General features: G+C 37.6%; 1 protein-coding gene across 1 annotated transcript in view; it reads left to right on the forward strand.

Annotated features, from left to right (window-relative positions):
- The window catches only part of LOC140244664 (beta-arrestin-2-like), a 185,028-nt gene extending 163,355 nt beyond the window's left edge, over positions 1 to 21,673 (forward strand). The window contains exons 5-13 of the mRNA XM_072324284.1: positions 2,070 to 2,169; positions 3,135 to 3,298; positions 4,593 to 4,750; positions 5,541 to 5,693; positions 9,267 to 9,356; positions 9,914 to 10,011; positions 10,946 to 10,988; positions 14,777 to 14,851; positions 18,866 to 21,673. Of these exons, the coding sequence (XP_072180385.1) occupies positions 2,070 to 2,169; positions 3,135 to 3,298; positions 4,593 to 4,750; positions 5,541 to 5,693; positions 9,267 to 9,356; positions 9,914 to 10,011; positions 10,946 to 10,988; positions 14,777 to 14,851; positions 18,866 to 18,974 (990 nt within the window). The 3' untranslated portion in view covers positions 18,975 to 21,673. The remainder of the gene's footprint in view (positions 1 to 2,069; positions 2,170 to 3,134; positions 3,299 to 4,592; positions 4,751 to 5,540; positions 5,694 to 9,266; positions 9,357 to 9,913; positions 10,012 to 10,945; positions 10,989 to 14,776; positions 14,852 to 18,865) is intronic.
- Positions 21,674 to 25,880: the final 4,207 nt, after the last annotated feature.

The raw sequence follows: 25,880 nt of genomic DNA on the forward strand, positions 1-25,880 counted from the left end.
ATCAGCCTGTCCTCAACAGGTTAATCAAATTGGATGTTTTAATCCATTGTGTTTGGGAAACAGCTATACCATGTATGGAAGCTTTTTGGATCCATTTTGTCTCAAGGGTACAGGGTTAGTTGACCATCCTCTAGTATGCCACATTGGAACACACGTCACCCTCGTGTGGCACATTGTGGCCACAGAGTGGGGCACTGTGGCATTGTGGATATTCAAGACTCTGATTTCTAATCGAAGGTCCCAAGTTCAAATCCTGTCAAGTGCCTACGTCCTTGAACAAGATGTTTTACATACAAGGTGTAACAGTGGGTACCTGGCAACACTAGGGTGATATCATGACAGGGCCCTCAGGTAGAGCATTGCCAACACTGAAGAGGCTACCCTGAATAAAGAAGACCACATTTTTATGATACTGCAATGACTGGGGAAAAAATGATGTTATTAGTAGAAATTTTGACACCTGTTGATAGTTTGCACACAAACTGTACTCAAAGGAAGCTTTGCAAGTTGTCTGTAGATAAGTGTTGGTCTATTAACCTACTTGTAGTTTCCTGTTGCACAAGGTTCATTCTGACTACTGGTAGTTTATAAACACAGGGTAAAATTTTTACGCGTGTTTGAGTGAACAAGATCAGTCTGTCGCATAGTTGGCCCAGCTGAGTGGATTCAACATATAAACAGTTGATGGGATGGTATCATTTTGGTTGAGATGGGGATTCAGCTTTTAACTTTTTGTGAGATAATTAGGAACCTTGTTTTTATGAAATATTAACCCATTGAGGATGAGTCCCAAGTATACTCAGGCAGTTGTCTATGGGAAATGTGTGTTATAGCAAAATCAGTCTGTCCTCAGCGGGTTAAAGAGCATACAATTCTAAGAGGAATTGAAAGTTGATGAAAATCGGTTTTGGCATGGCTGAGATATATCCTAAAACAAAGAGGTCCTAATGAAAGGTAGAACTAACCCTTTATTATGACTTCTTTGTTTTACTTTCGAATAAACTTTGAATTCCTCTTAGAATTGTATGCACTTTAATATTTCATATTAGCAATTTCTGATTATCTTGCAATATGTTAAAGCATGAATCCCCATCTGAACCAGAACTCGTCGGTTGAGAATGATAAGGGCGTTAAGTTGCCACTAAACCCATAGTGTTTGAGACAACTAAATGCCCTTCTCATTCTCAATAGACGAACTATACCCTCCCTTTAAATACTTTGAGTGGATTTTAATGTGCCATGTTAAGAGTTAAGTACTTCATTGAGTGAGTTTAATAACTACTTCAGTTTGATGTTGCACCAGACAGCAGATTAATCTAAAACTTCATAAAGGCTAATATCGTGTGTCGTCTTCAAATGAAAATTGTGCCTAAATGATTTTGAACTTTATTGCAACTGATTGACAAATTGCCCTTCATCGATGTAAATAATTACCAAGGGTACCAATTATTCAGTGTATGGCCATGGTTAAAAAAAAGATAAATAGAATGATGGGCATACAGGCTGGACTCAAACCAAAGATCTCCTCATTACTAAATTCCTTTATTTATATTTCAAGGCATAATAATATTTATAATATTCAATATGTTGTTTGTTTTTTTTTCATATTATGTCTTTATGGTAGTATCATTATCCTATATAGCAGCAGGTACATTTAATACTGCATATCTATGCAAATGAATGAATTCATGGATTTCTTTTTTCATTATTGCATCTGATTGACAAATCGCCCTTCATAGACGTAGATAAGCACAGATTATTCATTGTTTTTAGTAGTAGCCAGGATAAAAGTCATGGGCATACATACTTACATACATATGGTTGTACATAGCCACACAATGGCTACCACTCAAACACTGAATAGTCAGTGCTTTATGGTTTGTTGATCAGTTGCAATAGAAACAACTTGATGCAAGAATTCATAAATTTGATTATTCTAGCTTTGCAAAAGAGAGCTATACATCAGGAATCTTTCTGGAACACGATACTTCAGAGATTTTGTGAAATTGAGCGAGAGTGTCACCTCATCTCACTTTGTTTGTTTGTGTCTTTTTTGTTCCTGCTGACAGTTGCCGATCAATTCCCCGTCCTCCGTCACACTTCAGCCCGCCCCGGGCGATACGGGGAAGCCATGCGGCGTCGACTACGAACTCAAGACGTATGTGGCGGGTACGTATCGCCCTCGCGAGGGAGAATCCAAGCCCTGTCCTCTTTTGTGCGGTTGTCAACCGAGGCTTGGGGTGGCCCGCTTTCCCGGCGCACCGCGCCATGCAAAATAATATGGCCATGGGTGATAGGGTTTCACCCCAACCTTCTTCTCAAACGTCACTGATGCAAGAGCTCGGCTCGGTTGTTGCGGGAGACGATTTCCATTGCTCCTGCCATAAGAATGAGAGAAAAAAATGCTACATTTCAAATGGAGGAAAAAAGATGTATAAAATAGAATGAGACAAAGGATTTGTCAAAGGACATCTTTTTTTTCTCGGAAAATTTTAGTGCTCTTCTCGATTTTCACCCTTTCTGATGTCTGCCATCCATACTCTTTAGAGAAATTCAGGTGTAGCATGCAATGGTGTATGAACAATACTTGTAACTTATTCTGTGTATACTACCACCTCTCCATGCTGATTTATGTGTGCTGCAGTTGAGAGAGGCATAACAATGGATTAGACTTTTTGTTGAAACATTCCATTTTGATCTCTGATGCTTATACCCATGCTAGAGTACAAATTGCATTCAGAGTGGCATTAATGAGTGTTTGGGCATTCTTGTGAATTCATTCTAATGAAGTCTGTAGTACATAATGTCTCTTCGCAAAGTCTATATGTTGTAGACATAAAATTGAAAGACAAATTGAAGGCCGCAACATTTAATAGGATGCTAAGTGATGTGGTATACTTGTTCATAAGATCATAGGTGTAGAAAGTGCACATCCCTCATCAATGTTATAGCAATAAATATCACGTCATGCTTGTCAACAAATCATGTAAATTATACCTCTTAAATATAATTTGTTAATCACAGTTTGCATAGATTGATGTACAAGTTACAAATTGTGTAGCTGTGTCGATAGGCTTGTCACTGGTTTTAAATATTTTGGTGCATTCTGTTGTTCTTGCCCCCTCACTGTGTAGAAACCATGGACGAGAAGCCGCACAAGAGGAACTCTGTCCGACTGGCGATTCGAAAAGTGACGTACGCCCCCGACGTTCCGGGTCCACAGCCCGGTGCCGAGGCGACGAAGGACTTTGTCATGAGTCCCGGCCAGCTCCACCTAGAAGCCACCTTGGACAAAGAGGTGGGCAACCTGTCTTCTGGGCAGATGAACTTTGTTATGAACTCTAGACATTTCATCCCCATAACTTTATAAATCCTATAGATTTCAATGATTGTTGTTTTCTACACTCAAGACTCTCTTTCTCTGTAATCGATTTCAGTGCTCTCCTCTGCGCATCAGTTGCAGTGTAGCTGTGTTTGGCAAACCTAAGGCACCTTCTAGAGTTGCATTGGTTAGCCCCTTTGAATATGGATGATGCATGCATAAGATTCTCAAATATAATTAAAGGCATAAGATTCTCAAATATAATTAAAGTGGTCTATACAAAAAAAATTTCATTTCCACTCCGCAGTAGTAATCTACTCTTTTCTTCCGGTCCTGTGAGATTTATTTATGTTCTTTTTAAAGCACAGTCAATTTCAAAATCTCCGTTGAATGTCACAAAACTCCATATAAAACGAAAATTTTGACTGTGTTTTGTGCCACTATTTTGCACGTCCAGAAACTAGCACGAGAATAAAAGCATCATGTAATGTCTTGATTCAAGTAATTGAAAAACTCACAAAATTCATCGTACTCGACAGAGCGCAAGAAAAAAAAAATACTCATGTAAAAGTATCCACTTTTACAGAATTCAATTAACTTCTAACCAGTCATTGTTTTCTTTATATTGCTTGGTGTTAGAATTCACAGGCATCAAACTTGCATGTCATTGCCTATACTACTGCCACGTACATACATGTGTATGGACAGATCCACAAGAATTTTCTGATGTATGAGGGAGAAACTTCTGTATAAAGTGAAGACGAGGGAGAATGTTAGAGTGACTGCTAGACTGCATCGCTTTAGAATTCAAGGCTGGTCTCAAAAAGTTGGTCTGAGTTTGGTTGTTGATGTGAAAAGCTCACACAGGGTTTGTCTATGCATGTTACTGTTAAACCAGAAACATTTGTAGCATGAAACGTGTCTTTGACTGGCCTTTAACGTGGCATGAAACTTTCCCAAATTGCCATTGGTATTCAGAGCGTTACGTAGACAAAGCCTTTTGCTTGCATTTTACTTTCGCAAGTTTCATGCACACACAAACAAATTCTGGTTTTACAATGTATATGAAAACTGTCCATGGTTACCTTGAGGCTGTGCACTGATGCACATCAAGTGGAAGTTTGTTGGAAAAAAAGTTAATTCTTTTTGTAATTTAAAAGGTTGTTCGGTCCTTCATTTTTTTTCCCCAAAGATTTCCCTCCTCAAAGATAGGCAGTGACGTCTCACAACTATCCTTCTCTATTTTTCTTCCTTTTTTTTTTTCTCCTAGATGTACTACCATGGGGAGAGCATCGACGTTAATGTCACCATCTCCAACAATTCCAACAGAACAGTGAAGAAGATCAGGGTGTCGGTCCGCCAGTACGCAGACATCTGCCTCTTCTCCACCGCCCAGTATAAATGCCCTGTGGCAGTATTTGAGACGGAGTGAGTTCTTCCTTGTGTTTGTGCTGGTCCTGTCATTTCTACTAGCTTGTGTTTGTGCTGGTCCTGTCATTTCTGCTAGCTGAGATGATGATAATGATAATGATTATAACAATAATTTGCATTTCCATGGCACATAATAATCTAGAAGACTTTCTATGCGCTATGTTGTGGCCATCTGTCCCGTAGAGAGTCCATCATTAGTGCAAGTTCAAAAAGTGAAAAGTTCTGTGCAGTTTTGATTTATATGTCTTATAAAGGATATGAAACTGTCAATCCCTTTTGTTTATAAAGTCAGTTGAGACTGTTGCATCTTTATCTGGCAGGTGAGAGCCACAGAGAGACAAAACGATATTAAATTATCTGAGCATTTTCTCGTCATCAGAATGAAAATTTGAATAACTGTATGAATCAAACTCTAAAGGTTGATATGTGTCATTTACAGTTTGTAAACTTGCCAAGGCAGTACTGTATTATACTACAAAAACAATAGAGTTTCCTAGACGAGAGAGAAAAAAAGAAAGATTTTCCTTTTTGTACCAAAACACCAAAAGCAGACGTTGTAGTGTTGAATGTGTTGAACTTTTAGTAACCATGAGCTTCATCACAGGGAAAAAAAAAGTGTGTTTACAAATTTGACGTTTTAATGATGGAATGATATTGTTTGTAAAAATCACTAGAATTAACTATGGTTGAAGTCATATGTAGTCTGATCACAGCATTTTAATTTCATTGGTAAACCAAACATATGTGCATTGTTCCGTAATCTTGCTCTCTTGATCTGCTTTTGCAGAGATCCCGGCTCTGGGCTGCCGCTCAAACCGAGCCAGAAGCTGACCAAGGTGTTCTCGGTCACACCGCTGCTGGATGACAATCGGGACAAGCGGGGCCTGGCGCTGGACGGCAAACTGAAGCACGAGGACACAAACCTGGCCTCGTCCACACTGTAAGGATTCTAACTTTTAGCCGACTTTCACTGAGCGTTACTGTAAAACCAGAAATTTTTGTGTCCACGAATTTTGCATGAAGCCAGGATTGGCAAAAGTAAAATGCACGCAAAAGGTTTTGTCTACAGGATGCGTTGAGTGCCAGTCAGGGCAGTTTGCAAAAGTTTCACAGTGTTAAAAAGGATGTCGATGCCAATATTTTCAAAAATTTCATGCCATGAGTGTTTCTCGTTACATTACATCCACAGAGCTGTAAAACAAGACAAGATAAAAGAAAAGAAAATGTGGAATGAGATTTCCATCTGCTTGTGTGTCTGCTTGCAGTACTTCTGTCCAAAGTTCATTTGTTCCAAGATCTAGTATTACTGTTTTCTGATCAGTTGGTAAGAACAAGGTGACAGATTCAGGTTACAAACAGGTTCCTTCCTCTCTTACGTTCTGTTTTTTTATAAATGCCAATTGAAGGAACGATCTTAGTAACAGCAGCCACAGCAAAAACATCTATTTATAGAGTTCATTTAACTTTCCTGTTTTCCTCGTTTTTGTACGCCAGTGAGATGCAATACAGGAGCAGAAGCAGTGCAAATTGAAAAAGAAAAGAAAAGAAGAATTAATCAAATTACCAATTTAGCAGGTGGGAGGGTTGCAGTGCTTTTTGCCTCGAGATCCCTCGACCGCTCCCTGGAAAATTTTGCCCCATTGACAAATTTGATTAAATGTGTGAGGATTTTTTTTTTCTGAACTTTTTTTGACTGTGCTGTTGACTTCAGTTCATGTGCTGTGGCTGTTTCCAACCAGTCTAATTGATTTTTGTGTCCAGACATGTTGTGAGCATTCACTTTGCCGCGGGGCCACTAAAGGCAGTGCGTGACTGTTGTATACAGGGGGAAAGTCAGTATTGTTAAAGCTAAAGTGTAGTTCTCAGAAGGACTCAAATAATCATCTTCCCCCGTTTGGAATTTGCTTGCAGTATATTGAAAAAGCTCTAAAAAATGACAACAACAACAACTCGTCTGGCTGATGTGATTTGCCAGGGTAATGAGTTGGTTTTTTTTAGTATATTTGAGATAGAAAGTGTGAAATGAGAAAAGTTGGCATTCCTGACTTTTATTCCTAAAGTGCCCCCTTCGTTCAGTCATAGGTAAGCTGAACGTCACTAGTAACATGATGATCGAAACATGCCCTTGCAGTAGTATTGAATAGCATACAGGTAACAAGCTGCGCATGCGATATACTCTTGCGCGATGGATACTGCTATGGCCGGATATATTGAAATCAGTATAATCAATTTAAAGATAATAAAAAGTTTTGGTACCTCAAAAATTTCCTGGTCTTAGTTTGTGTTTCAGGTTAAAGTACCTTTCATATGACTAACACTGTGAGACTTACTCGCCCCAAAGTGCTCTCATGTCTTAGTAATCATGCAATTAACTGCGACCAGCAGCCCCATACGCATAGCGACCAGCAGTCCCATACGCATAGCGTAATCGGGCTTCGCATTGTAGCATTCAGGATCATGACAGATTTAGTATCGCGGGATAAATGTTAACTTAAAATCCCAAAAATTCTTCAATTTGAAGACTTACCAAATAAGGTGAAGTATTGAAAAACAGGCTTCGGGCAACATTTGGTTCTGCCTATAGTCCCTTTCTGTTCGAATTGATGACTGAATGTGACTCGGCCGAGAGGATCTTGGGAGAGCTACATACACCATGTACACTGAATACTACAGCCAGTGCATGCGAACACATCACATGCGCACAAATTTCAAATCCCATATCAACGGATAAGATGTTTGTGTGCACATGCGCTGGCCGTAGTAGTCAGTGTATGCATCGGTCCATGGCGTATGTAGCTCTCCCAAGGTCCTCTCGACCGAGTCACATTCAGTCATCAATTCGAAAAGAAAGGGACTATTGGCAGAACCGAACAACTGGCAGAACCAAACGTTGTTCGAAGCCTGTTTTCAATACTTCAACTTAATTGGTAAGTCTTCAAATCGAAGAAATTTTGGGATTTTAAATTGACATTTACCCGCGATACTAATTCTGTCATGATCCTGAATGTTACAATGCGAAGCCCCATTATGCTATGTGTATGGGGCTGCTGGTCGCAGTTAGCTACGCGTACAATGGGCTGCACGCTGCTGGTCGCAGTCAGTGGTTTCGTACAATATTTATCGACGCTGTACGGCGACGGCTCTGGTACGAAACCATTATTGCATGATTACTAAGACATGAGAGCACTTTGGGGCGAGTAAGTCTCACAGACAGCGTACTTTAACGTGAAACACAAACCAAGACAAGGAAATTCAGGGAAACTTTTGAGGTACCAAAACTTTTTATTATCTTTAAAATATCACATAGCAACTACAATCAGGAATGCTCAGAGATTGCAATTTTTCTTTGGGATATTTCACAATTTTGTATTCAAATTTCTCAACTAAATTTTGTTAGCACAGCTTTATTTCACACATTTCTTATGCATTTGTCTCCATTTTAAAGCAAAAATCAACAGTTTCTGCAGTCATATGGAAGCTATGTTTTACCTTTTATAAAACAGAGAGTAGAAATCAGAGCGTGTGTGTGCTTAGTAAAATTGATGTTTGTGTGTATTATTTTTTTCATCACAAAATAAAAGTCCTCTTTAAATTAGAGATGCTGCATTCATAGAGACCATGGAGGATACAACTATAACTAAGTTGATGGACAAGGCAGAAATCAATTGAAATTTTAGTATGTCCAGCACAAAAGTGAAAATAAGTTCACCTGAAAGCCAATGGGAATAGAAGCAGTATCTGTAAAATAAAGGTTATGTGAAAGAACAGACAAATGAAAACAAAATGAAGCCTATTCCACATCATCCTAGCCAGTGTGTGTGTGTAATTTGAAGCTATGCAGAGATTTAGTAACACTCAAACATGTCCAGAGCTCTTTCACAGACTATACATTACCATTTACTCTTACATATTCTTGGAAACTGTTGTATATGCCCCATCTCTGCACTTATTCAAGTCCACCAAAATGTCTATAAATCAAAACCTCACATGACCCTCATGCTTAGAACCATTTGAACTTCTTAGCTTTGATGTATTGATTGATATCACAAAATTGCTGTGCACTTTCATATTTTTACTTGCATGCATATCCAAACAGTTGACTCTCAGATCCCGTAGCAACAAGAAAAACATCGTCTCATTTATTGTCCCATGGCTACTTGGCATATGATCCTGATTTCAATGTTTCATATATATCAGATATGATAAAAGAATTACTGTAGACTTCTTCTTTACAATGTACTTTTCATGCATATCCGAGAAGTTGACTCTCAGATCCCGTAGCAACAAGAAAAATACCGTCTCATTTATTGTCCCATGGCTACTTGGCATCTGACCCTTATTTCAATTTTTCAGTTGTGATAGAATAATCACGGTGGACTCGTGCTCGATTTTGATGCATATCCAAATAAAACATCGTCTCATTTATTGTCTGATGGAAACTTGGCATCTGACCTCTCTTTTATATTTAGCATTTTTCAACATCCTGTTTAACGTCTTTTTGGTTTTATTTCAGGCTGAGTGCAAAGACAGAGAAAGAGAGGGAGAGCCTGGGTATCATCGTACAGTACAAGGTCAAGGTCAAACTCATCATTGGATACGGAGGGTGAGTTGGATCGAGACACCTTCAGCGGTCGGCCAAATTTACAGTTTACTGCTTGCCACCTTCAACTAGCACAGATATTGGGAGACATATATGTGTATAGAAAAATCAGTTTGAATTTGAAGTGCAGGTACCTGTGTGTGTTGAATAGACTGCTAATCTTTTCTATCTAAATTCTGTGTATACCCATATAACACAAGGTGGGTTTTTTTTTTTTTACAACCAGTGTACTAATAATTTCAAATTTATGAATTGTGTATTTTTCCTCTTAAAACCTAGCAGCAAGTTTATCTATCAATCTGTGCATACTATATTATATGTGGTATAAATCAGTGCATTTCCATTTTTACAAATTTTGCAAGCTGGCTGATATTCCCGAAAGTAACTGCATGCAAAAAAAATTAATAATGAATAATAATAATAATGATAATGATGATGATGATGATGATGATAATGATAATAATAACAATAGCGATAACGATAACGATAACAATAACGATAATGATAAGTAATAATTATAATAAGAATAGTAATTGGGGTGTTGTTCTCTCATTGTGCAGTGACCTGTCAGTGGAGTTACCGTTCACACTGTCGCACCCGAAGCCCAAGGAGCCCGAGCCCACGCCAGCACCCACCCCAACCCAGAACAACACCCAGAGTGAGTCTCAATATACCAGAGGTGCTATGTTCCTCTGAGCCTACTAGGCGAATCTTATCACATTATGACATCCTGTTTTGTTGGCCATTTCAATGTCAGACCTTGGTGTAACCGTGCCGATGATGTGTGAAAACGTTCATAATTGCTCTCATAATTGTCCTCTTTGCAAGATAAGATGTTTTGGAGGGTCAAATGATGTGTGTAAGCAAGGCTTCGACAAAGAAAATGCTTAAAGGGATCATACAGTATTGGTGGAGATAAGGATTGGGCTTTTAACTTTTTGTGAGATACCAAGAAAACACTTATGATATAGTAAAGAGCATACCGTTTTAAGAGGAATACAAAGTTTATTTGATGAAAATCTGGTTTGGAATGACTGAAATATCCAAAAACAAAGTAAAACAAAGCGATCATAATAAAGTGTGGGTCCCACACTTTGTTAGAATCGCTCTTTTTTTGATATCTCAGCCATTTTAAAACCAATTTTCATCAAATAAATGTTGAATTCCTCATAGAATTACATGCTCTTTGATATTTCTTAAGAGGTTTCTCATTATCTCACCAAAAAATGTTAGAAATCTGAAATCAGGTCTCAACCAAAACTATACGATCCCTTTAAATTAAAGACCACGATAAGGGCATATGATTCATCAACAGAATGTTTTTAGTGCACAGAAATTATAGTATGTACATATATAAACTTACATTTACAATGTAAGTGAGAATGTATGTGACAACATAAATGATTTTTTGTTGTCTGTTATAATATTTGAAGTCCATACAGTTGAACATCTTCCCGAACTGGAATGACTGACCATTCAGAACCAAAACCAAATCCACTTTCAGTTGAACTGTGTTACCAAAAACTGTATTCAGACTTTCATGCGATAAATTGTCTTTTTCTGTCTCCTTGTTTCAATGTTCCATCGTGCAGCCGAGGTACCAGTGGACACCAACCTGATAAACTTTGATGCAAAGTAAGTTAGCCTGAAAGATTTCTCCTCTCTTTCTCTGCCTGTCATAGTTAGCATCCCTAGCGTTTGATATGAAAGCCTCTTCCAAGTCACCTCTGTAGACTGTAAAGCAAGATATAATCGCGACATGAAATTTTTGCCAACTTGAGCCGGCAGCATTTTTTCGTGGCATGAAATTTTCGCAAATTGCCACTAGAATTCAATGCATGTAATGTAAATAAGAACTTTCATGTGCATTTTAATTTCGTGAATCTTGGCTCTTGCGAAATTTGCTAAATTAAAGTGCATGTGAAAATTTCTGGTTTTACATTACGGGTAGTATCATTTGCCAAATATTATTGTTGTTGTTTTTTTAACATCATACCTTCAAATGCCACCTCCATGTACTTCCTCATCCCATGCATTTTTTTTTCTTTCTCTCTCTCTGTAGTTTTCTTGCCCATTATTCATCGTAAATTCATTCTCCCTATTGCATATAAAACATTTTGCCCCTAGCGGTTGGGTCCATACGTTGGCTGTATGCTACATGCAAATGATCTCATGCACCATGTGCAACATGTGGAGGTCAAGCAAGATCACACTTTCAATGTTGACTTGGGCACTTCCTGTAATGCAGAGTTACTGTGCAGCAGGCATGGGCAGAGCTTATATCTGGTAATCGCATGTAATTTTTCCCTTTTTATTATAACTAAAAATTGTCACTTCACATTAGAAATGCATTTTCAGAGCTTATAACTTCATATTTCTTTTTCAAACGTGTAACAATTGCAGAGAAAATCTGCAAAACTAATGGTAATTTTGGAGATAGAGAAATAATTCTCCATGTTTTCCGTGAACGATCGAATAGAGCTCGCGCTGTGCACCGGCACAGCGTTGTCAACACATTGTTACGGAAATTAAATAGCGCTGCCACTGTCGCGATGCAATAGGGAGAATTGCTTGCCTTCAAGCATGCTGAACTTGTCTGGCCTTCTCCACTTCATGCATCATTCAAACCTATCAATCTTCCCTTCAACTCTTTGCTCATCGTGATTCCATCTAGTCTCCGCTTAAGGAACTGTCGTTTAACCCGAAGATTTACTGATGAGAAGTTATTCACCCAGCCCGATGGTGGACTGTCAAACCAGCCTTGAAAAAAAAAAAGAAAGATAAGGAATTAAACATGCAAACGGTTTGTTGCATTGACCGGAATCTTTTTCATGTAATTTTTATTATAGGAATAGGCCAAATTGAATTAAAAGAGATAACTTTTTAATTGGAATGTTTAACAATCTTTCTAGCCTGTCTATTCGCCCAAAACTTCATTCCCCTCCACTCATTGCTGAGCCTTGTTTTGTTTTGTTCTTTCCTTGTTTTTTCCTCTTTTTTATTTCTAAATTTGTGTGTGTGGGTTTATTATTGTCACATACATTTAGTTCAGTGCATTCAGTGCGATCTTTTACTGGCCCCAGATAAGGAGGTCATGCCCAAACCTATTATATTGAAGTTGAAATCGTCTTGTTTGGAAACTAAAATGATAGGCGAAAAATATAAAATCATTAGCTGCTTCTAGAGGACTACTGTAAAACGAGGAATTTTCGCATGCATTTTAATTTCACGAATTTCGCGAGCGCCAAGATTCACAAAATTAAAATGCACGCGAAAGTTCTTGTCCACGCTATATGCATTGAATGCCAGTGGCAGTTCGCGAAAATTTCATGCCACAAAAAAAGGCAGTCGGCTCCAATTCACGAAAAATTCATGCCGCAAATATATCGTGTTTTACAGTAGTTTCGATCATCAAGCTTTTATAGCCTTCCCCTTCTCACCCAGTGCCATGTCTATTTTCCCCAAAATGCAACTTGTATACTGTTTATGCCACAAATTTTGCAGGCTTTTTATTTTTGTGACTTTGGTGTGTTGGGTGCTATTTGCAAGTTTAACAAAACACTAAAAAAATTCTTCAGTCTGATCCTGACATGCATGCAACGTGCACACTCGTATTTCTCCATTCATTACACTACTCCACGATCGCGAATATAATCACCCGTGAAATTGTCAGGAAGTCGCGATTCATAAGAAGGTCACTCTCGCTAAATATGTGGCGGATACAGTATATCCAAATTGAATGTATGGATGTCATAGATGATGACTGCCAGCGATGTATACATAAATGCAAATGATTTCTTCATCTAAAACCCATTGCTATTGTACCCATTACATCAGTGTTCCGTTCATCACCCTCAACTGTTCTGATATAAAGATGCATCTCGCTTCCCAATGCTTTGATTGTTTTTATCTATCAGTGTTTATTTTCTGCTTTTTTTTCCCCTAAAGCTGATCTCCTGATTCTTCTAATCAAAATTCAACCACTTCCTGCAACATTTTTTACTCTTGTAGTTTTGTTCTTTCTTTTCTTGTCTCGCTGTGACATTTCAAGTGGCTTGCTTTGGGCCATTTCCGTCACCAGATCCTTCATAGAATTTCTGTTCTTTTTTACCATCACTTGTTTCATATTACATGATTATTCAATACAGATGCTAAAGAGTCTTGCAGCAGGCAAATTTTCAATCAAGAATTGTTATGTTGTGTGCAGAATATCTTTAATGTAGGAATCACCACTACCTCTACACTGTACAAATTGGTTTACTCAACATTAGAAGAGCAGTGAACTCATTTCTGCTCATTTTTATGCCTCCATCATGAAGGGTAGCCGGAGGCATTATGTTTTTGTTTTGTTTTTTCAGTTGTTTTAATTAGCATCTGTTTGCCCAGGATGGTGAATATCACATTTTTCAGCTGTTAAAGATCATATCAGAAACCAAAATTGTGCTGTAATACTAACTTTATTTCATTTGTACTAAACTACCCTGTTCCTTTTATGTAGAAACTGGGTATTATTTCTTGTAAGGTACCCTAATGGCTTTCCCTTAGATCCTCATTATTCCTGATTGCATATGAAGACTGTAGGACCCCCCCCCCCCCAAAAAAAAAAAAAAAAAAAAAAAAGGAAAAAGAAAGGGGAAAAAAAACATGACATGATCCATGTCGCCCATGTGACAAGTTGTTGAATTGGCTTTGCTATTTTCTATTTTATTATTCTTGTCATTCTTAATAAGGATATGTTGGGTTGTTCTTACTTGAATGCATGGCTGCTTTGTAATCCAGTGCCATCCAATAGTCTACATGTGCATACATGTATTTGGACCCAGCAAGTTGCTTACTCTTTTTAACCAACTGAGACTTGCCTGTATTCAGCCTGTGAGCCTAACACAGATAGTGCTAAGATATGATTTGAATGCTGCTTTTGCTGTAACTATGAATGCCTAATGAGCCCAAGTAGACTGCAGTTCTCTAGATCTGTTGCATGTTTAGTCCATTTGCTACGATTCTGTTTTGACCGCTTTGCTATATTGAGTGAATGATGAAAGCAGTAAACCTGGCTTGCATAGACTAATGATGTTGTTTGGCCTTTGACCCTTCCTCCTTTCTCTACATGCTGTCTGAAATATCATTATGCAATCCCTGCCCCGCCCCCCACCCTTACCCCCACCCCTTTGCAATAATCCCTTCTCTACTCATACGCTTCATGAACACTCCCTTTTCAATCTCCCCCCCCCCCCCTCTGTTTCTTTTCTCTCTCTTTTTTCCTCTCTCTTTTTTTTTTCTCTTTCCCCCACAACAACAAAATGATAAAAATTGCAAATACCCCATATCAACCCCTGCCCCCACCCTGCCCCCACCCTGCCCCCACCCCTACCCCCAACCTGCCTTGTCTGTGCCCCGCCCCCCTGCTTCGCATCATTCTTCAGGAATGACCCTAACGGACGATCGCGCAAGTATTGTGTCAGCCGAACACTTTACTTAACGGGTGAAAACAATGAGAGGTATTTTAAGCACACTCCGGTTCTATGTCAAATGCATTTGATAGAATATGGCGTTTGCATGGTGTAAGATTTTTATATAGCAAAGTTGCATGATGCATGCTGGTTGGTTGTTTTGTGTTTGAATTGTCCCTGCCAAATTAGTGTATTTTGCGAGTGATTTTAGTTGTAGTTCATGGTAGAAGAATTAACTTATTTTTTTTGTGTGTGTTACTTGATAGTAATCCAGTATCATGTAAGGCAACAAAATCATAATTTGTATATTAGTTTGAATTTCAGAGGTATTTTGGCTCTACTTTGGGACAGGAAGGTGTATTATACTGTCACAAACATTCATATTCTGGTTTTTTTTTTTATAATTTGATTTTAAGTCTGGTCCAATATGTGAGGATCACATTCATAATACATCATAGTTTTGCCAAGCCAAGAACTACAAGACTGTATTTCTTCTGCAGATGTCCTGAGATTTTAGTCAATGAGCTGTCAGCCTGAAATTTGCAGGAAAGTTCGGGAATATTCTTAAAGATGCTTGGGTCTTTGTGATATGAATCAAACTTTGTCAAAATCTGTTATACTTTGCATCATAAATCCTGTATAGTCTGTCTTCAGGTCTTTTTGATGGCCTCAACTTTACTGACAAATTCTCAGGAAATTGATTGAACTCCTCAAAAATACAGCACATGAGGAAAGAGGAAGCAGGGACCAGAAAATCCATTCACACAAGCACTGGGCCTTAATCCTTTCCATCCTGAATTCTGAAATGTCCATAGACTTAATATGGCAGCCACCAGGTTCCTTTACAGAACAGGTTAATACTTGAGAGATTATGAAAGCAAACATACAAGTACAGCAATAACTACACTTTTAATAGTTAATCCTGTCAGTCCCAATTGGGTACCAGTTTGTGGATAATGTCAGTGGTATAAATGAGATGTTGCATTGATAGGGTTAATAGGGATTAGTCATGGTGGACAGAGCTGCTATCATTCTAGGAATGATTTGGGGCCCTATTTCATAGAAAGTTGATATGATAGCAACTCTTGCTGGAATGGCAATGACAAGAATCCAGCCTCCTGATTGGCTGTTGCTATGGGAAGTTGCCCTTCCAGCAAGAGTTGCTATCCTAAACATCCTTTATGAAATGGGACCCTGATCTCCTTGTGTGAATGGGCAATCACCTTCACAAACACTGCAGACGACTTCTTTTGTCCATGAAGGTGATGGCCTCAACTTGCAGAGCTATTTTTTACTCACTTTCCCCATAATTCTCTCCTCCGTACCCCCTTACACATCTGTCAAAGTGGACTAGAATATATGTCAGACAAACCCACGTATGTGTAGCAATTAGTGCTCAAAAGAAATTGAAATGCATCAGGGATGAGAAGGATAATAGAACCTCTATTCATGATAATAATCAGCATTATGATACCTGTGCCCTCTGGCAAATGAAGTACATGAATGGATATAAATACCAATCAATGAACATAACACAGTGAAGGAAATAAGGCATACACAGATCAAAAATAATTTGGTTAGTGATGTAACATTGTGCATGTTGATGATACAGTTCTGTGAAAAATGACCTTTTCTGGGTGGAGAAGACATTGTCCAGTGAAAATTAGTAGAATGAGAAATTTTCTCCTTTACAACACTGATTTCAAATATCACAGTGAACTACCCTTTCTTCCATGATATCTTAGATTAAAACCACAACTTGAATAGAACGCTGTTGATTTTGTTTAGTGACTACAAAGTAGTTGCATTTCATTCTTGTTATTGGGGCTGGAGGACAAGACTACATGAAAAATTGAAAAAATATATATATTTCAGCTCTCACTGTAGCCACAGTAACTACATAAGAATGTTGCTCACCGTGTAACTCTGTGATCTGAGACTTTTTTTTTCTCAGTACAACTTGTACATTCAATTTGTGTTTGACGCAACCGATGAGCTCTTCAGCACTATTTCTCACCTCCATTCACTTTATATCCCATAAATGTCCTCAAGGAAAAAAGTTTTTAAAAAGTTTTTCACAGAAAATCAAGCTCTTGTGTTTGTGATGTCACAAATGATGTCACAAGTGATTTTTGAAGAATAAGTGCTCCCCTTAATTTCTTAATTTTCAAACTGAGGGACCACCAAATTCTGCCCGCATCGTAATAAAGTTGTTAAGTCTCATAGCACAAGGCAGTTATAAGACATGATATTTGCTTTCACATTTCTCTCTTGATGTGATTTTGTTTGTTTGTTTGTTTGTTTTTTCTGTCATGATTTTGGTCCATATTTCCATGGAAATAAGAAGAGAAAGAAGGAATCTCTGTACTTTATTCTAGATTATTGTATACCACAAAGTGCTTCACTACACCATTTCACCTATTAGAGGGTAGAGGGATAAGAAAAATATTTGCATTTTGTGCCTGATCATGTTCCGACTTTGCCATAACGTTTGTTTAATTATTATTTTCAATCACTACCACCACCAACACAGTCATCATTATTCTTATTGGGCAAATTAGTATGTGATGATCTTGAATGTGAATATGAGTGACCCACATCTACAATATGTTGCATATGATCACCATTTCAGTCATATGAATATAATGACTGTGAATATATAGATATATTCATATATTTGTATATATTCATATTTATGTGTACATGTGTATATACAGACATTTATGGGCATGAAGGTTTGCAGAGGAAAGTTATGTACCTTTAAACCTTTGATTTTATTTGTAGGGGACTTCTGGTGCTGGAGTAGCATTTGATGAATGTATCTGTATCAGAACTACTGGCCTGGCATGGGCCTCAAAAATACAAATTCTCCCAAAACCTTTCCTTTTCTTCATCTCAAAAATATAAAAGTTTTCAGTTTCTCTTGAATCAGTAAGTGATGGCACTGATTCTGAACCTTATTCCAGGACACTAATGGCAGTATTATTAAAGAATTCACGCAAAACTTCTGAAAGCTTTTGTAATGCCCAGCTACTGAGAACCATATCATGTATGTCATAGCAAGGAGGTTTTATACATGGAGTTCCAACTGGCTGTAATTTATTCAAACAGTTGTCAGATTTCTATTGATGTACAAAAGAATTCCACAGGTGCACTTGTGCCTTTGATGATCGATGTTCCAAGCCGCCGTCTTGCTGAGCAATCTGAAGATTCATTTTGAACATTATCATAATGTTGACCATATTTTGCTCATCTATTTATTAAATGAAATGAAATTTCACTTAATAATAAAGCATGTAAAACAACAGTCAATCCCGTTCAGAAATTTGCACAAAAGTGTAAATCAGAGCTGTATTATGTGAAAATGTTTAAAACTGTACCATTGTGGAAAGCTGGTTTTATCACTTTTCGACTCAATTTACCCAAATGAAACTAACATGTAATAATCTTCAAGTATAATTCTTTATTAATAGATATATCAGATTAGTGCTCGCGTATGCCCAGTCGAGTAATTTTCATTTTCATTTCAGCATTTTTTCCTCAATTTCTGTTCGCGCATCCTCGTGTCTGTACTACCTACCTTTTATAAGAAGGGATAGCGAAAAGTAATTACCATCACAAGACATATCTTCCTTTGAAAGTGGCTGGTGATTATGCAATGAGACATGAGTCAATTGTCTTCGTATCGGCGCGGCAGATCCTGTTTGGCACATGCTTCAAATATTTTTGAGCGGCGGCTTCGAACATAGATCAAAGGGAATAACTCTGTTGTTACTCCATCTCTTCAACCTCCTTGGTCATAGTAAATGAATCACACTTATATTTATTTATTTTTTTTTTTTTTTTGCTGTTTTGAAGAGTTTTGCATGTCAGAAAAAAAAATAGAATGAAACGTGAGTCAACAACTCGACACTTGAGGTTTGGTGTTCTTTTGTTTGTTTGGTTTTTTTTTTATTCCTTTGGTGAGGGATTAGATTGTTTTCTGGCTTGCCCGTCATCATGACAATAAACTGTGACTTCTCATCTGATTTGACCTCTGACCTTTCCCATCATGCATTGCAGTGGTACTGAGACTCAGCAGAAACTGGAGGAGGAGGACGACGACCTCATATTTGAAGACTTTGCCCGGCTACGGCTCAAGGGGACGGAGGGCGACGGGACAGAGGCCTGAACAGCTCATCAAATTGGCAACACTCTGTTTTTGTTTTTTGTTTTTCTCTGGCTCCTGAAAAACAGATCTACCCCGCAGGCAGCTCTATTAGTCTCTGGAAACTTTGATCTGAATGTTTAAAGTGACATGACACACTATTGAGGAAAACAAATAGAAGAGGTCCATTATTTACTTGCTCTGATTTGGCTGAAAAATTTGGGCCCACTACTACTAGGGCTTGTTTGGATGATCACTGTGAGATATGTTCCTACGCACCACTCAAGCGTTGTATAAAGTACAGTTGTATGATAATCTTAATATTCATTCTTGTTTCTATCTCTCTTTTTCTCTCTTATCTATTGTTTGTTGCACAGTTTCTCTGTTATTAAGCAAAAGGCTGGATTTTTCCCCCTCATTTTGTTTTTCTTCTTACATTAAAGAATCTTGCCTGTGTTGATGACATTCATGTAAACTGTGAAGATATTATCGGTGTTTTGTAATGACGTTAATCTGAGAACTCTTTAGAGGCTGCCAATATCAGTGGCTATTCATCTTATAATCAGTCATCGATGGATAATCATGCGCTAGAAGAAGAAATAATGTCAGCATTTACGAACAATTTTTATTTCTGAATATATTGTGATGTCATCTGTAGTCTGACAAGATATGAGAGTTGTTCGTTTTTATTTTTCGTTCTCAATTTACATAACGATGGAGCTTTACTGAATGAATGGTATACTGTGAGAGTTTATGGTTTGGAGCATTTTATGGAATTCTAGCGGTACCAGCAGGAATCTGTGCTGATAGTGGCCACCAGTTTGTGTGGCTTTTCTTTTATTAGAGAGCGGAGGAAGAAAAAATGTCCGGCATATGTCTGTGAATTCTCCATCCATTTGGCTAAAAGTCAAATAGTGGTGCAACAAATCAGTCGAGTGCTAGGTTAGGTCAAACGGATCACATATGATCATCGACTGTAGATACTCGGAATCATATCAACATGAGAGGTGCCAACACTTAACCTTTTTTTGTACCAAAGTCATATTGTGTAATACTTTGTGTAATACTAAACTCTGAATATCATTTATTATTACTATATTTCTTTACTCGCAGAGATGTGCACAAAGAAACCTTGTTCGTCTTCACTCCAAAGAGCCTTGGAACGTTTTGTTTTGGTACTACAAAGTCTTCTACATTTTGGATTCGAACAGGGTTTAAAAAACAAAAAAAGAAGAATTTTTGTCATCTACCTTGGATATTAAAGTCTTTTACGGTGTTCTGTGTAGTAGGCAATGTGTGTTAAAATGCCACACAATTTAGTGCTTCTCCAGCTTTTAATTTCGATAGCCAAGAGCGAAGAAATAATTTTGCACCTTTATCAGTGAAAGGATTCCATGTGAAGTTTTATTGAATGCATACAGTCGCTCACTGGTAGTGTCCGCAAAAGATGTGTTGAATTGTATCGTATATTTACAAGGCGGTAAGTGCTGTGGTTTATTTTTCTCCGGGATTTTGAGGAGAAAATTCAAACTGCATGGCGGGGCATGCTCCATTTTTTTTTTTCTTTTTTGTTTGACAAGGGTTGAAGTTGTGTTGAATCTAACCAATTTCTGGCGAGCCAGAAGTTTCTTGAGCAAAAACAGAGGTTCTATGGGAATATCTACTTGCTGCAAAATAAAGGCATAACCCATTGATAGCTGAAAGATAATCTTTTATATTGGTACCTTGATTGTACTCTGGAAATTATCCCTTAGCGGTAAAAATTGGAAGAAAAAAAAAAAGAAGAAAATTGAATGTGATTATAGCTTCAGTGACTATATTTTGTATTTCTCTGCTTGATATTAAGATGATGTACATAACTTTCTGTAACTAGATATTTGGTAGTGTGATAGTGGGAGAGATAGAAAGAATGTGAGAGAGGGCAATTACTTGCAGGTTGTAGCCTTAATTCAGGCTGTTAGACCGTTTCTGTTTGCGATGTTCAAGGCTCTGCCAAACGATTTTAACTGGTTTTCCCCTGAGTGGCTGAAGTGGAGAAAGAGAGAGAGAGAGAGAGAGAGAGTGAATGTGAGAGAATATGAGAGGAAAGTATATATTATAAATAGTCACTGCTAGTAGAAATACACAGACCAATCTTTGTCTGATGAACAGACATCTCTTAACAATTTTATTCATATAACTGTGAAAGAAAATTATTACGAAAAAAAAAAACATTGTTGTGATGATATGAACATATTGATTATCTCTATGAGTCTAGCTGTCTCCTTGTGTATACTTGCTGTACAGTTCTAGCACAGAGGATTTTATGTGTATTTGTTCATTGAGGAATCTTGTCATTTGCAGTGGTGGTGATATTTATCGCAAATCGGCTGCAACAGTATCAAAGTCGTGTTCCTCAGGAAGAACTAACTCTCGCGAGCCCAATCATAGTTTTGAGAACCGAGATTTGGTCAGATGGAAAACGGTCCCAAAATATCTTGTAGCATTTGAGCATGAGACGAGGCAAAAATCCCATTGTAGTAAAAAAAAACAAGGCTGATGACATTAGCTCTTGGTTTGCACAGCTTTGCAGGAGAATGTGTCTATTAGAGGCTACAGCAGGGTTATGAGTATGTGGGACCATGTACTGAAAGTGGCATGTTTCTCAATGGAAATTATGTTTTTGTCGTTACGTTTCCAAAAATCATAATCTCTTTTTCCAATCCAACCTACATTTATGTGAAATATGATGTCTTCTGCTCGTCCGTATGAAAGACAATCATGAAAAAAAGATCAGTGTCCTATCTGTATGTTGAGTTGTTAGAATGAAAATTTCCAGAGGTCAATACAAATCAATATTGTTTTTGTTCATGATTTTAGGTGGCATTATTAATGCTTGGTACTTTTATAGAGTAAGAGTCATATAATTCAATGCCTGAAATGTGTAAAGATTGCAACTGGTCACCCAGTCATGTGGTTGTTACAACTTTATGGTAGTGTTGTATGCTGTGAATCATACAACTCTTACCTGCTATTCATGACGTGTGTATTCCTTTAGTCCCAAAGTATGCCCTTCTTCTTACACATCCTATTATTTTGTGGTGTAAGCAGTGTGCAATTCTTTCTGCGCAGAGATGTCTCTGTCTAGCTTTTGATGGTTACCACGTTGCAGCCACCAATCTTCTAGCCTAATAGTCTAGGTGGTGCTTAGCAAAGACAATAGTCTCGCAGCATCAGATGTTTAGTATAACAGCAAAGACAATAGCTGCATCCTCCACCTAGATTACAGACTACCAATCTCCAGACAACCTCTGGTTTGTCTTTTTTCAGTTTGTTAATAGCACTAAACCTCTGCTCCTCCTTGTTTGTAAGGTAGAAGCTCTCAGAATACTTCAAACCATCAAACTTTGAAAATAAAAAGCAAAAAAAAAAAAGTCTAAAAGGCCCTCTGAAATTTTCACCCCAATTCACAAGGTTACCGAGACATGCAAACATGTAATGATTCCCCTAGGATCATCGAGGCATCCGTTCAACTACGTTTTTACTACTTGAAGAACTCCTACAGAATTCTATATTCAAATCTTACAGTGTGTTTTTCTCACCATGGTGAGGTGCGAGTCAATGGGGTCTGGGTGTTTTTTTCTTGCATGTGTAGGAAATTACTTTCATCTTATTACTGTGGGTATTGAATGTCTGTAGTCTGTGGCTTTCAAAATTATACTTTTATTGAGAAATTTTAGTTATTCTGGCAGCTTGTACACCTGTGACTTTTCTCATCCCATGCATGACAAACAACCAGTAGGTTTTTATCATTTGTCTTATACTCCTACAATTTTTCGCTTATTCCTTTGGATTTTTTTTTCTAATTAATTTGGCAGTCCATTCTAAGGTTTAATCCCAAGGTACTGGCATCAGTACTACACTTCAGGCTTATGAAGCAGTTTTAATGATAAGCCTATTCATTTCATTTTAAAGTATCACTATTTATTTAAGCATTACCACCACAATATTTTTTAAGCCATACAATACCATGTCCATTTTTTCCCCTCACAATGAGCAAACATTCAGTGTCCATACCCTTCATTCATGAAATATTGTTTTGTATGCATGACTGATTTCATTGTTTCAATGATTTCACAGCCACCAAGTTTTACTGGTTTGCATGTTGCAAAGAATGTTAATTCTTTCCGTGAGTCACCCACTGATATTCATCGCGAGTCTTCAACAAATCTTGTTACTGGGAAGTTAAGTACCTCGGCACTGGCTGGAAACTTAGTTGGCATGTTAGGGGTTAAAAGAAAAAGTTACCATGAAGGAAAAGTTATTAAGAATCGATTCCACTATCAGAACAAAAACAGCAGGGTAGGAAAAATTGTGAGCAAAATCAAGACCGATAATAGTTGTTGCATGCCAGGGCAGTGTTTCATGAAACTTGTTAATCACTGACAACTGTTTTTAAGCTCCTGAAATCTTTGCATCTCATTGGCTGAGAGTAAATTTGTCAGTGAAAATCATTGATGAAATGCCCCCTCAGGAGTTCAGCACAAGATTGTGATGTCACAGTGTGGTCTTCATGGGACTCTTTCCTGACAAAAATGACTTATCTCCAATTCTGCTCTAGACGTGCTGAGAATTTTTGTTTTCTACTCATGTTTCCAGAACCAGTAAATTCAAAGGAAATTTAATGTTTGGTTGTGTGATGTGCAAAGTTATATAAAATCTGCTGTCCTACTTACATTGTAGGTCTTCGGGGTAACAGAGAAAACTGCTCTGATTGGCCAGAAGCATGTCATGTGATGTTCAGGTAGTCTTTAAACCTGCCAGCTGTCTAATTTTCCTCAGATTCTCTCTGATTTTCAACTTTATTGTCACAAGTTTTGTTTGAGAATAACTGTTTTTTTTATATATTCTCTTTAGATAATGGTAACATTTGCCAATATATGTATCGTTCAGCCAATGCAATGGGATCATTTGGAGACATTTTAAATTTGAACATCGACTAAAAAATTACTTTCCTTGTGTTATGTTGGAAAAGCAGTTTAAGTGTGTATGATATCAAAAGCTTGTACAGGAAGGAGTATGGTGAGAAAAATATAAACCTGTATCGTCAAGAAAGTAGGAAATATTTAATCCATATTTTTTTTCAGCATATTATCCCAGTATTGTTACTAATAATTTGGCTAGGGTATACTTTAATTGCACTCTCTTCATCTTTTGTAAGAAGCTCACTGATTGCTGTATGTTTGATAGTCTTAAGCTCTTTTCAGGACATTCTAGCGACCTTTGAAAACTGTGGTTTTTATACTATTATCCTGAGAGAAAGTGTTGTGGTATATCAGTAGGGTGTACATACAAACTTTTTTTGTTACATACTTGTGCAATGTTACTTTTCCCACAGACAGACAGAATGACAGACAGACAAAAAAGTGAAGATTCTGTAAACTTCACCTTTGATCTTTATGCCTGTGAGAAGCTGTAAATTTTGCATATTTGTGATGTCTACTGAACTCATCTCCACTTTGGTGCAAAAAGGTCGTGCTGTGCTTGTTTCCTGGTTTTGTTTTTTATTGATTGATGCCACGTTTCCACGGAAGATACAAACACACGCGCACACACACAAATTGTTTTTGTGTGTCCTATTTGGTGCTTTACAGATACACAGAATGACAAAACTGAGATGATTCTAGATGAGCAATGGTGATCAGTTTTTATGAGTGAATGAACATTTTATGGTGCATGTTGCATCTCTTTGTGAGGTTGGCTCTTGTTGCCAGTTGGCACAAACCCCCCTAATAACGAACATACTGCTGTGGTATAGAAAAGTTGCTATCGTGTCCCATACACTTCCAATAGGTTCCATGTACTAGTACACTTGTATATAGAAATGACATGAATACTGGATTACGCAGACAAAACAACTGGGTGGTATTCAGTCTTTATCATGTGCTTATCAAGAATTTTTTTGTTTTGTATTTAAGACAAACTTGAAAGTAATCGTTTACTCTTTATTCTAAATTCTATCCCATTCCCCTTACTTTTGGTCCACTATTTAGTGGTTGTCAATCTACTCGCAGCAGTGCGAGATCAATAGGTTTACTGGAATATTGTACTTGTATCACTGACTGGGACCCCACAGACTTATTACATGTATGGGACTGTAATGAGTGTGCCACATATAAATGGCTCTATCCCTTAGTCATTGGAGCTACCATGCTTGTAGTGCATATGCTAGAAATGCTGCATAACATTATAGGGGAAAAATGGAGTAAATTATTGATTTTCTTGTATCCACAAAAATGGAAAAATATTGAGTTTGTTGTTCTTGTTCCATTAGTATTTAAGTTGACCAAATGTAGTAAATCGGCTTTTGTGAATTATTCCAATATTTATCAAGAATAAGCGATAATCACACGCTAATCAGTGTGGGAGCCTTGTTTGTGTGCATGCATAAACACAGATTTCCTTGCATTTGTTTTTTCTTTAAGGTAATGTAGTTAAGTTGATTTCACATTTTGCTCTAATTTTTGTACAAAATGTGGGCTCTCCTTTTGGATGGTTATTGGTCACTAATGTCTTGAAATTTTGTGCCATTGTATGTTGCAGTTGAAATCATTGTCGGTTTTGATGGAAGCCGTGTACACTATGTCAAATAGATGCGCAAGAAATCTTGAACATGGAAAGTTATGTCTTGTATATGTCTGTCTGTTAATCATGTACCATCCGTAGTGGATTGTGAATAAATGATAAATATATATATTAACACGTGAGCTGATAGTCTCGGCATTTTCATTGGTGTATTTGAGTGGAATCTTGTTCATAATGAGGATCTGTACATGTACGATTCTTGTCACCTTGTAATACTGTATCAATTTTCTCACTATATTAAGGTACAAGCAACAGAAAAATAAGCACTGTCGTGGCTGCTGCTAAAACACCAATCAAGTCAGTGCG

The sequence above is a fragment of the Diadema setosum genome, chromosome 21 (assembly GCF_964275005.1).
Source record: "Diadema setosum chromosome 21, eeDiaSeto1, whole genome shotgun sequence".
Classification (NCBI taxonomy): Eukaryota; Metazoa; Echinodermata; class Echinoidea; order Diadematoida; family Diadematidae; genus Diadema; species Diadema setosum.